At 38.7% G+C, this 12578-nt stretch overlaps 1 protein-coding gene across 2 annotated transcripts in view; it reads right to left on the bottom strand.

Annotated features, from left to right (window-relative positions):
• MCCC1 (methylcrotonyl-CoA carboxylase subunit 1) overlaps positions 1-12578 on the bottom strand; it is a 63883-nt gene that overhangs the window by 19481 nt on the left and 31824 nt on the right. For both annotated transcript variants that reach the window (XM_060011060.1, XM_060011061.1), the window contains 2 exons: positions 4970-5097; positions 1713-1896 (listed from right to left, as the gene is read on the bottom strand). In XM_060011060.1, the coding sequence (XP_059867043.1) occupies positions 1713-1896; positions 4970-5097 (312 nt within the window). The remainder of the gene's footprint in view (positions 1-1712; positions 1897-4969; positions 5098-12578) is intronic.

The following is a 12578-nucleotide window of genomic DNA, read 5'->3' as shown; positions in this document are numbered from 1 at the left end:
AGAGAACAAGGATGTGAACCATGCACATCTCACTGGTTAGAATGGTTCAAGACAAAAGGATGTGGTGTATTACACAGAATACTGTTCTAGGACCTTTCTGCGGTTTTGACAGGCCACTGGACCCCTCTGAACCCCAGAGTCTTCATCTGTAGAATCAAGGGGTTAGATCACACTTCCTATCCACCCATCCATCCACCCACCCACCTACCAACACATATTGAACACCTTCTAGGTCTAGGGTTGAGCAAAGTCCTGCGATTATAACATAGAAGACACAGTCCCTCTCTTAAGACTCTTATAGTCTAATGGAGAAGCTAGACAATGAGTAAAAGATCATCATAAGATAATATAAAAGGGCAATGCCCAAGGAATACACGAGGGACTCAGGGAACACAAAAGAGGAGGGTTGGGGAAATCTTCCTAGACTAGATTATCCTCCTCAGTGCCAGGATGTGAATCTGGGAGTCTGTTTTAGAATTATATCTCTGTTATCCTTTGAGCACCTTTATTAAAGTATATTGCAAGCTTTGCTTGCCTCACAGATTCCTTTTTTCTATTGCAATTTCCCTCTTCTCTCTATGATGTGCCGCTGATATGAAAAAATTTACTGACTACCACATCTTGCTGTGGGTTAGCCAGAACTCTCAAAATGCTGCCAGTTTATCATTAAGAAGTCCTCATTCATTTTGGCTTTCCAGACCCTATACAATTTGCTTTCATTCTGTATCTCCAGCCATATCTCCAACTACTCACTGTCCTGAACCCTTTTCTCCAGCCACATATTTTCTCACAGTTCTTCAAACACATCTTTAGTTAAATCCTCTTTTCTTTACCTTTCTGTATGCTGTTAAATCTGCCTACTCAAATCCACTCCAGACTTCCCCTTAGAAGCGTGTCCTGATTACACCAGCCTAACATAACCTGTTATTCCGAGAATTGCTGTATTTTATCACTCACCATCTGTATAACTTCTCTGGCAACTAAAGTTAAGGTGGCAGTAGACAGTGGTGGCTCAGAGCATAAAACCTAGAGCCAGAATGACTGGGTCTGAATCTTGGCTCCAAGGGTGACCTTGGACAAGTCACTTCTCTGTGCCCTGGCTTCCTCATCTGGAAAATGGGAGTGATAATAACATCTATTCATAGGGTAGTTCTCATAGTTAAAGGAGCCCAGGTAGAAAAATCACCTAGAACAGTGCCTGTACATAGTAAGTACTAAATAACTGTTATGACCATCGTTATTAGTCATATGTGAATCGTGATAGTTCTTGCACTGTCATTTTTTTTCTTTTCTTTCTTTTATTTATTACTGTTTAGCTCGCACTAAATTTATTTATTAATTTTTCAGCTTGACTTTCAGTACCTTGAAGGCAGAGTGCCTTGGACATAGCAGTTATCAGTCACCTTAAATTATATGTGGAACTAGGCAAAGTAAAAAATATAAAACAGTACCCACAAAATATTTGTTGCTTAGGCTTCACTAAGTGCTGCTGCATTTCAAAAAAGAGAGTAGTACTGCTTAAAAATACTAGTTATTCTTTAAAAATGACTATTCCAGAAGGAAAAGTAAAGATTACAGAGAAATCAATTAAATCCTTTATTTTTAAAGCACACTAGATATATCCACAAGACATAGGGAAAAGACCCCATACAAAACCAATAATGTACTAACAACTTTTAAACACTGAGACTTTTTGCTTTATTTCACTTTACCTTGCCGTACTCCAGTTTCAATCCTAGTGGCAAGGTCTGCTTGAGGGGTGGAGAGATGCACTAATGGTCCAGCCCCTGGCATGAAGTTATTGTTAGGATCTTCTGCATATATTCTAGCTTCAAAGGCATGGCCTCGCAGAGTTATCTCTTCCTGGCTCAAAGGAATCTTCTCTCCTGCTGCAATCTGGTAAAAGAAGAGTATGTGCTTCTTATGAATATCCACCTTCTAGCAGCTATGAGACTTAGTCGACGGTCTTATCCTTTTCTACGTAAAATGTACATCAGGACTTTATAATGAAGCCAAATAAAAACTCTTATTTTATCCACTTACTCAAGTATTGGGCAAAAGCAAAAGTAGATTAAAAAACAGATGCAGCTTGAAAATACTGTACTTATTACAATGGGTTTCTAGAATTTTTAAATAGAGAAAACAGGCAAACCAATGACTAAATCACAAATATAAGTATCAGTGCTTTTTCAATATAATGAAAACTGAAATTTCTTACTGGCAAGATATTCTCAGTTTTCATTTAAAACATTAGCACTCAGTTACCAAATCAAGCTTTTTTATAGTAAATTATTAGTTGGTGTTTAGGACTATTTTCACAGCTATGCCTAAAGCGTGGCATTAGTCATCTTTGTCATCTTCATCACCAAGTGATCAAGCAAAACAGAGGAACATGATGTTCTTAAAATTTTGTTATGTTTATTGCAAGATACCAGATTATAAACAGGATGATCAGCATTGTTTACCACTACTGATATTATTATTATTTTGGCTCTTATATACTAATACAACAAATCTCTCTTCAACTAATATAACTTGGAAAAGGCTATTGGAGGGCACACTGTCACTCTCTTCTCTCTTCCCTTAAGTTTTCCTCCAAGATGAGAAAATGACAAACTGAGATGGCAAAAGATACAGGGAAAAACTCTTACTGAGCAGCACACTGAACTAGACAGGTAAGTGTAAAACAAGCAAAGGTCTCATCTCTTTAGATCTGTAGATAAGAAAAATCAGGAACCACAACAGTGAAAATGAAAGGAAAATGGACTAAATTGAATGGCTTTATGCCATGGTGTTTGGAACCAAAGACTCTGCTGCCGTATTGCCTGGGTTCAAATTCTGTCTCTATACTTATTCTGTTCTGGGCATACTCATATTCTGGGTAAGTTTCTGTAACCTCTTAATGCTTCAGAGAAAAATGCCTGGCATAAAGTAAGCACTATGTAAGTGTTAGCTATTATCATTTCATTCTTATCCTTTATAATAAAATACTCTTTAATGTTCTGATAAAGAATTCTATTTCAAAAAAAAATAGAATTCTATTTGTTTTAGTATAAAAAGGAAAAGAATGACCATATGTCCGTATTCTAAGATGTGATCTTATTGCTGACTATATAGCGCAATTTCAACCTGGCTATCTTTGCCTATCTGTTTTCCTCTGAAGTTGGTTTCTATATGGGCCCAGAAGAGACTGACCCAACCATGCCTCTGGGTACTTAGAAAATGGTACCATCTGAGTTCTCTGGGGCTTAGACATTGACTCTTTGGAAGCCCTGGACCTTGGATATTTCACCAGCCTCTCCTGAAACCACTAACCATCTGAACCTGCAGCCTGGGTGCTCACATCATTGCACCCTTGCTCTAGGAAGCTGGTGACTCCAGAGACAGGTCCTGGAGCTTGAACTCTTGCCTCACCACATGGAGAGGCCCCTTGTTTTACCTCTGTTTGGAAGCCAGACTCCAAAGTACCTTGAACACTGTAAACAGGGTCCAATGGCATCCCTAAGTTCTAGAAACCCTCCCCAGATGATAAAACCCTATTTTTCTTTCTAAAGCTCTTACAGTTTCTTGACTTGCAGAAATAAATGTCTGCTCGTCCCCCTAATGTCCAAAAGCTTTCTCCTCTTTAATCCTTGGAAACCCTTCATCCTTCATGATTTCAAAATTCTGGACTCTCGTGGTTACCGCTTCAGAAAAAAATATTCTTTTCCTTGAATTCTGGAAACATAAGCACTCTTTCCAAAAGTTTCTAAACCCGCTACAGTTTTCCTGACACTTACTAACACTTACTAGCCTGATGTGCCTGGTTTTCATTAGCTCCCAATGCCCAGAAGGCCCAGAAGAATCTTATGGCTTAATTAAAACCACCAATCATCCCCAATGAACCAGCAAAAGGAACGTTATATTATTGTCCACAGAAGTTCTGCAAAGACAAAATTATCAAAATAATCACGACTTTAGCATCACAACGTGGAAAAAATAATTTCGTTTCAGGATATATAAAGAACGAAGAATCCTACAGAGATCAAGAATATTCATACTACTTAAAAACATTTTTTATATTAAACAACAGGTTGTAAAAATCTACTGTTTTCAATAAAGAGAACAAAACAGACTAAGTTATTATCATTAATATTTGAAGGAATAAGCTTGTAGAACTCAGATTCAGGCCAGTGAAGAACAGCTGTAGACTTAAGATTTCAGTAAAATTCAGTAGATGTGTCACAGAAATGTTAAAAGTGCTTTAAAATTTTCTAAACGTTTACTCTGAATGGCTACATTTATCCCTTCATGGGCCATCAACAGTCTGTCCGCACTTGCACGTGGACCCCTCTGTTAATCTAGACCCTTCCCTTGGCTCTTCATTCCCATCTTTTCCTTAGCTTATTTCACCTTGGCTAGCATCTGTCCTGCCTCTAAAATCTCATGATGGCCTGGACCTGAATGATGTGGTCTCAGGGCACAAGGCTTTGTGTTGAGACAGTGTGGTCACAAGCAAGCCTCAGTGACAGCAGTTCGCCTGCTGGCTGCCCCATGTCTAAGGGGGGAAGATGGTAAGTGACAGATTAGGAATCTGAGTCCATAAAGTGCATCAAATGTAATGCCACCTTTAACCTCCCATGTTCCTATCCTCATGACAACCACTAAGAATTGAACCCTTGTCCAAAGCAATGCCTCCTTTTAAGAGGTTTTAAGAAGGGAATGTATTCTCGACACTGATTTTTTTTTTTTTTTTTTTTTTGCGGTACACAGACTTCTCACTGTCGCGGCCTCTCCCGTTGCGGACCACAGGCTCCGGACACGCAGGCTCAGCGGCCATGGCTCACGGGCCCAGCCGCTCTGCGGCATGTGGGATCTTCCCGGACCAGGGCACGAACCCATGTCCCCTGCATCGGCAGGCGGACTCTCAACCACTGCGCCACCAGGGAAGCCCCTCGACACTGATTTTTAATAGAAAAAATACTCCCACCCTAAGCTGCCATTCCACCAAGTCAGTTCCTGTGATCATCTCAGTAACAGGATGTTCCACTTGCAGCCTTGTATTCATCTCCATGAAGTAGAAATTGTGCTTTGAGTCCATAATAAACTCCACGGTTCCTAAATACAAAATACATTGGGTCACATTTCAACAGTATATAATCAGTAGGAATCAAAATCTTTCTTGATAGATTATATCAAGTTTTACAGCTGCCTTCATTCAATGGTAAACATTTTGCATTTCATGAAGAAAACATCTCACATTTTGCAGCAGCAAATGATTCTCAATCAAAAATATGGAGCCACATGAAATTTAACAATAGAAAAGTATATTTGGGGTTTCAAATGGTAAGCCCAGGTTATGAATCAGTCTCAACTGTTGTAGCAGTTAGAACATGGTTGGACCATGTGTTGTTACTGCTTCTGTGTACCAAGATCCCTGGAAACCTCACTGTGACATCCCATCTCACTCTAACTCTGTGGAGGAAAACACAACATTTTTTTCTCCTGACTGTGCGCTTTGGAAGTGTCTTTAAAAGTCCTTTTTCTAGTGACCCACTGGGAGATTACTTAGTAACTAAACACTATGTTAATGTCTTATCTAGTGACATTCTATTAAGTACTACACTTCCCCCAACTTTATTAAGGTATAATTCCAGACAGTAAAATTTATCTATTTTAAATATTGTGTGCTGAGTTTCAGCAATTGAATACAGCCATATAACCCCCACCACAATGAAAATACAACATACTTCCATCATCCAAAACATTCCCTTGTTCCCTTTGCAGTCAGTCCCTTCCCCAGGCCCCAGCTCCAGTCAATCACTGGTCTGCTTTCTATCACAGTTTTTTTCTAGAATGTCACATAAATGAAATCATATAGTATACAGTCTTTTGTGTTTGAATTTTTTTCACTTAGCCTAAGGCTAATTCCATATAATTTAAAACTTGCTTTTCAAACTGTGGATCACAACCTATTAGTGGATTGTAAAAATTTAGTGAAGACTTCCAGTTTCTTGCCCAGCATGGAAGGAACTTAGAAGTTGCCATTCCATTCTGACAACAAGAAAATGCTGAATAAGATGAAAAATCAACAACTCTTCTTAGATGCATCACAGACATAAGGTTAAAAGGCAAGCCGCTGCCCCCCAAATTAGAGAGACAGAAAGGTGAAAACAGAGATTCACAACTTATTGGAACAGAAACCCATGAGCAAAAACCTCTGTGGGAACACATACTGGAGAAGGAAAACCTGGACTGTAATTGACAAATTGCTGGAGGCTCAGTGTGGACAGTTCCAAGAGTTAAAAACTCCAGGGGGGACCAAGTTATAGGGAGCTCCGAACACTTTTATAAGTTTTACCTCCAGAAGCTCTACCAGGTCCTCACAGTGAACATTGGAGAAAAAACCCCTTGAGTTCCCAGCAGTGGGAGGGGAAAACGAACCATATGAAGTATGCCAGAGTTCTGTTCTTCTGAACAAGATCTATCCTTAAGAGAAACTATTTTATTACAGCCTAAACTATTGGGATTTTATCAGGGCCTAATTAATGTAATTGAGGGAAGGGAAATACACAACTCCAGCCATTCTGTCCCACATAAGGGAATAAATAAAAAACAAATAAACAAAAAAAAACTGAAAAACACTGATGAAGTTCACAGTTCAGAGCGCAAGCTCACCAAAAGACAGACTAAATCACAGGTCTATAGAACATTTCACCTTCCCTGTACCTAACCACTACACTACTAAAGACCTATTTACCACAGTTCCTTTTACCTGGTACATCAACGTCTGGCTATCAAGAACAAATTACACGGCATCCTAAGAGGCAAAAAACACAGTTTAGAGAGACTGAAAAAGCATCATAACCAGACTCAGATATGATAGAATTATAATTATCATAATTATCTGATAGAATTATCAGAGCAATAATTTAAAAACCCTTTAATTAATATGTTAAGGGTTTTAATGGAAAAAGTACACAACATGTAAGAACAGTTAAATATAAGTAGACATGGAAATTTTTTTTTTTTTTTTTTTTCGGTCCGCAGGCCTCTCACTGTCGTGGCCTCTCCCATTGCGGAGCACAGGCTCCGGACGCGCAGGCTTAGCGGCCATGGTTCACGGGCCCAGCCGCTCCGCAGCATGTGGGATCTTCCCGGACCGGGGTACGAACCCGTGTCCCCTGCATCGGCAGGTGGACTCTCAACCACTGCGCCACCAGGGAAGCCCAGACGTGGAAATTTTAAGAAAGAAAAAAAAGATTCTACAGATCAAACATACCATAAGAGAAATGAAGAATGCCTTTGATGGACTTATCAGTAGATTGCACACAGCCAAGGAAAGAATCTCTGAGCTTGAGGATATGACAACAGAAACTTCCAAAATTAAAATCAAAGAGAAAAAAGACTGAAAAAAACCAGCACAGAATATCCAAGAACTGTGGAGAACTAGAAAAGGTGTAACATATGCATAATGGGAATACCATTAGATAAGTAAAGAAAGGAACAAAAGCAGTACCTGAAGCAATAATGACTAAAAATTAATGTTGGACACTGAATCACTGATCCAGGGAGGTCAGAGAACACAAAGCAGGATAAATGCCAGAAAAACTATACTTAGGCAATCTATACCTATAATATCATTTTCAAAGTACAGAAAATCAAAAATCCTGAAAGAACACAAGGAAAAAAAACACACTTTATTTATAAAGGAGAAAAGATAAGAATTACATCTGACTTCTCCTCAGAAACCATGCAACCAAGGACAGCAGAGTGAACTATTTAAAGTGTTGTCTAAAAAAACCATCAAGGGCTTCCCTGGTGGCACAGTGGTTAAGAATCCGCCTGCCGGGCTCCCCTGGTGGCGCAGTGGTTGAGAGTCCACCTGCCGATGCAGGGACACGGGTTCGTGCCCCAGTCTGGGAAGATCCCACATGCCACGGAGCGGCTGGGCCCATGAGCCATGGCCGCTGAGCCTGCGTATCCGGAGCCTGTGCTCCGCAACGGAAGAATCCGCCTGCCAATGCAGGGTACACGGGTTCGAGCCCTGGTCCGGGAAGATCCCACATGCTGCAGAGCAACTAAGCCCATGCGCCACAACTACTGAGCCTGCGCTCTAGAGCCAGCAAGCCACAACTACTGAACCCTGCGTGCTTAGAGCCCGTGCTCCGCAACGAGAAGCCACCACAACGAGAAGCCCGCGCACCGCAACGAAGAGTAGCCCTTGCTCGCCACAACTAGAGAAAGCCCATGTGCAGCAACGAAGACCCAACACAGCCAAAAATAAATAAATAAATAGAGTGAATAAATAAATAAATTTCAAAAATCTATCAAGAAAGTCAGCCAAGTATACAAAAAAAATCATCAACCTATAATTCTGTATCTTGTTAAGTTATCCTTCCAAAGTGAAGGAGAAATAAAGACTATCTTAGATAAACAAAAATTGAGAGAATTTATTGGCAGTAGACTTGCCCTGCAAGAAATGTTAAAAGAAGTTCTTCATAGAGAAGGAAATGAAATAGGGTCAATAATCCAAGATGTAACAATACTTAATGTTTACGCATCTGAAAACACGGTGTCAAAATACATCAGGTAAAAACTAAGAACTGCAAGAATAAATAGATGAATCCACTAATCAATTGGAGACTTTAATACCCCTCTATTAGAAATGGATAAACCCAGCAGGCAGAATATTAGTAAGGACATAGATGAACTCAATAGCACAGTCAATAAAATGGAATAATTGACATCTATAGACTAATTCATCCAACAACAGCAGATTACATATTGTCATACTTGCATGGAACAATCACCATGACAGAACACATTCAGGGCCATAAAAAAAGACCTTAACAAATTTAAAAGAATAGATAACATATAATGTCTGCTCTCAGACCACAATTAAACTAAAAATCAACAAATTGAACTAGAAATCAGAAAGATAGCTGGAAAAAATCCCCAAATACTTGCAGATTAAACAACACACTACTACATAACACGTGTCAAAGAAGAAATCTCAAAAGAAATCTAAAAATTGTTTAAACTAGATGAAAATGAGGATACAACTTTTCAAAATTTGTGAGATGCATAGAAAGCAGTACTTAGATGGCAAAGTATAGCATTGAATCCATATATTTGAAGAGAAGAAAGATCTAAAATTAATCTAAGCTTCTATTTTAGGAAACCAAAAAAGGAAAAGCAAATTAATTCCAAGGTAAACAGAAGAAAATAAATAATAGAGTAGAAATTCATGAAACTGAAGACAGAAAATAGAAAAAAAAGTCAACAAAACCAAAAGTTGGTTCTTTGAAAAGATCAATAAAAGTGATAAGCCTCTAGACAGGCTATCTAAGAAAAAAAGAGGATAGAAATTACTAATATCAGACATGAAGGAAGGAACATCACTACAGAACTTATGAACATTAAAAGGATAATAAAGGAATATTATTAACAACATTATGCTCACAAATTTAATAACCTAGATGAAATGGGCCAATTCCTTGAAAGACACAATCTGCCAAAACTCACACAAGCAAAAAATAGACAGTTTAAATAGGGCTATATCTATTAAAGAGATTGATAAATCATTAATAACCTTCAAAACAGAAAGCAGCAGGCCCAGATTGGTTCACTGGTAAATTCCACCAAACACTGAAGGCAGAATTTATACCCATTTTCTACAATCTCTTCCAGAACACAGAGTTTTTCCTAACTCATTCTATGAGGCCAGCATTACCTTAATACCAAAACCAAAGATGCAAATCAAATCCAACAATGTATAAAAATCCCACCATGACCAGGTAGGATTTATCCCAGGTATGCAAGGCTGGTTCAACATTAGAAAATCAATTAATGTAATCTATCACATCAATAGGCTAAAGAAAAACCATGTGATCATATCAATAAATGCAGAAAAAGCATTTGATGAAATCTAGTACCCAATTATAATAAAAACTCTCAACAAACTAGGAACAGAGGGGAACTTCCTCAATTTGATAAAGAAGATTTACAAAAACCTACAGCTACCATCATACTTAATGGTGAGAAACTAGAAGCCTTCCCCCTAAGATCAGAAATAAGGCAAGGATGTCCACTCTCACCACTCCTTTTCAATATCATACCAGAAGTCCTATCTAATACAGTAAGACAAGAAAAGGAAATAAATGGTATATAGATTGGGAAAGAAGAAATAAAACTGACTGTTCACAGATGACTTGATCATCTTTATAAAAACTTCAAAAAAGTTGACAAAAAAACCTCCTGGAACTAATAAGTGACCATATCATAGTTGTAGGATACAAGGTTAATATACAAAAGTCAATTGTTTTCCGACATACCAGCAAACAAGTTGAATTTGAAATTAAAAACACAATACTATTTACATTAGCACGCTCCCCCATGAAATAGGTATAAATCTAACAGAATATGTATAAGATCTACATGAGGAAACTATAAAATTCTGGTAAAAGAAGTCAAAGAAGAATTAAATAAATGGAGAAATAGTCCATGTTCATGGGTAGGAAGACTCAACATTGTCAAGACGTCAGTTCTTCCCAACTTGTTATATAGAGTCAATGCAACCCCAATCAAAATCCCAGCAAGTTATTTTGTGGATATCAGAAAACTGATTCTAACGGTTATACGGAGAGGCAAGAGACCCGAATAACCAACTCAGTCTGACAAAATGACAAAATGGGAAGACTGACACTATCTGAATTCAAGACTTACTATAAAGCTACAGTAATCAAAACAGTGAAGTACCAGTGAGAGAACAAACAGATCAGTGGAACAGAATAGAGAGTCCAGAAATAGACCCACATAAATATAGACAACTGACCTTTGACAAAGGAGCAAAGGCAATACAATGGAGAAAAAACAGTCTTTTCAAGAAACGGTGCTGGAACAACTGGGCAACTACATGCAAAAAAAAAAAAAAAAAAAAAAAAAGAATCTCAACACAGACCTTACAAAAATTAACTCAAAATGGTTCAAAGACCTAAATGTAAAACACAAAACCATAAAACTCCTAGAAGACGACACAGGAAAAAACCTAGTTGACCTTGAGCATGGTGATGTCCTTTTAGATACAACAGCAAAGGCATGATCCATGAAAAAAATAATTGAGAAACTGGACTTCACTAAAATTAAAAACTTCTGCTTGGCGAAAGACAATGTCAACAGAATGCAAAAACTAGCCACAGACTGAGAGAAAATATTTGCAAAAGGTACATCTGATGAAGGACTGTTATCTAATATATAAAGAACCCTTAAAGCTCGAAAATAAGAAAGCAAACAACCCAATTAAAAAATGGGCAGGTCTCCCTGGTGGCGCAGTGGTTGAGAATCTGCCTGCCAATGCAAGGGACACGGGTTTGAGCCCCGGTCTGGGAAGATCCCACATGCCGCGGAGCAACTAGGCCCGTGAGCCACAACTACTGAGTCTGCGCGTCTGGAGCCTGTGCTCTGCAACAAGAGAGGCCGCGACAGTGAGAGGCCCGCGCACCACGATGAAGAGGGGCCCCCGCTCGCTGCAACTAGAGAAAGCCCTCGCACAGAAACGAAGACCCAACACAGCCAAAAATAAATAAATAAATAAATAAATAAATAAAAAATATGGGCAAAGACCTGAAGAGACACCTCACCAAAGACATACAGATGGCAAGTAAGCATATGAGAAGATGCTCCATATCATATGTTATCAGAAAAATGCAAATTAAAACACTGAGATACCACTACACACGTATTAGAATAGCCATAATCTGGAACACTGACAACACCAAATGCTGGTGAGGATGTGGAGCAACAGGAACTCTCATACTCTGCTGATGGAAATGCAAAATGGTACAGCCACTTTGGAACACTTTGGCAGCTTCTTACAAAACCAAACATACTCTTACCATGTAATCCAGCAATCATACTTCTTGGTATTTACCCAAATGAATTGAAGCTGTGTCTACACAAAACCCTGTACACAGATGTTTATAGTAGCTTTATTTATAATTACCAAACTTGGATGTCCTTCAGTAGGTCAGAAGATAAGTAAACTGTGGTACATCCAGACAATGGAATATTATTCAACACTAAACAGAAATGAGCTATCAAGCCATGAAAAGATATGGAGGAAACTTAAATACATATTACTAAGTGAAAGAAGCCATCCTGAAAAGACTACATACTGTATGATTCCAACTATGTAACATTTTAGAAAAGACAAAACTATAGAAGCAATAAAAAGATCAGTGGTTGTCAGGGGTTGGAGGCAGGGAGGAATGAAGAGCATAATTAGGGCACTGAGACTATTCTGTAAGATATTACAATGGTGTTTACATGTTGGACACGTGTCATTATATATTTCTTCAAACTCACAGAATGTACAACATCAAGAGCGAACCCTAATGTAAACTATGGACTCTGGGTGATAATGATGTGTCCATGTAGGTTCATCAGTTGTAACAAAAGCACTGCTCTGGTGCAGGATGTCGACAGTGGGGGAGGCTATGTTGCAGGGGGACGCGGGGTGTGGGAACTCTTTGAACTTGCTGCTCAATTGTGCTGTGAACCTAAAACTGCTCTAAAACATTTAAGTTTACTAATTTCGA

The sequence above is a fragment of the Delphinus delphis genome, chromosome 4 (assembly GCF_949987515.2).
Source record: "Delphinus delphis chromosome 4, mDelDel1.2, whole genome shotgun sequence".
NCBI classification, from domain to species: domain Eukaryota; kingdom Metazoa; phylum Chordata; class Mammalia; order Artiodactyla; family Delphinidae; genus Delphinus; species Delphinus delphis.
The sequence above is the reverse complement of the archived record's forward strand: the minus strand, read 5'-3'. Positions and strand labels throughout refer to the sequence as shown.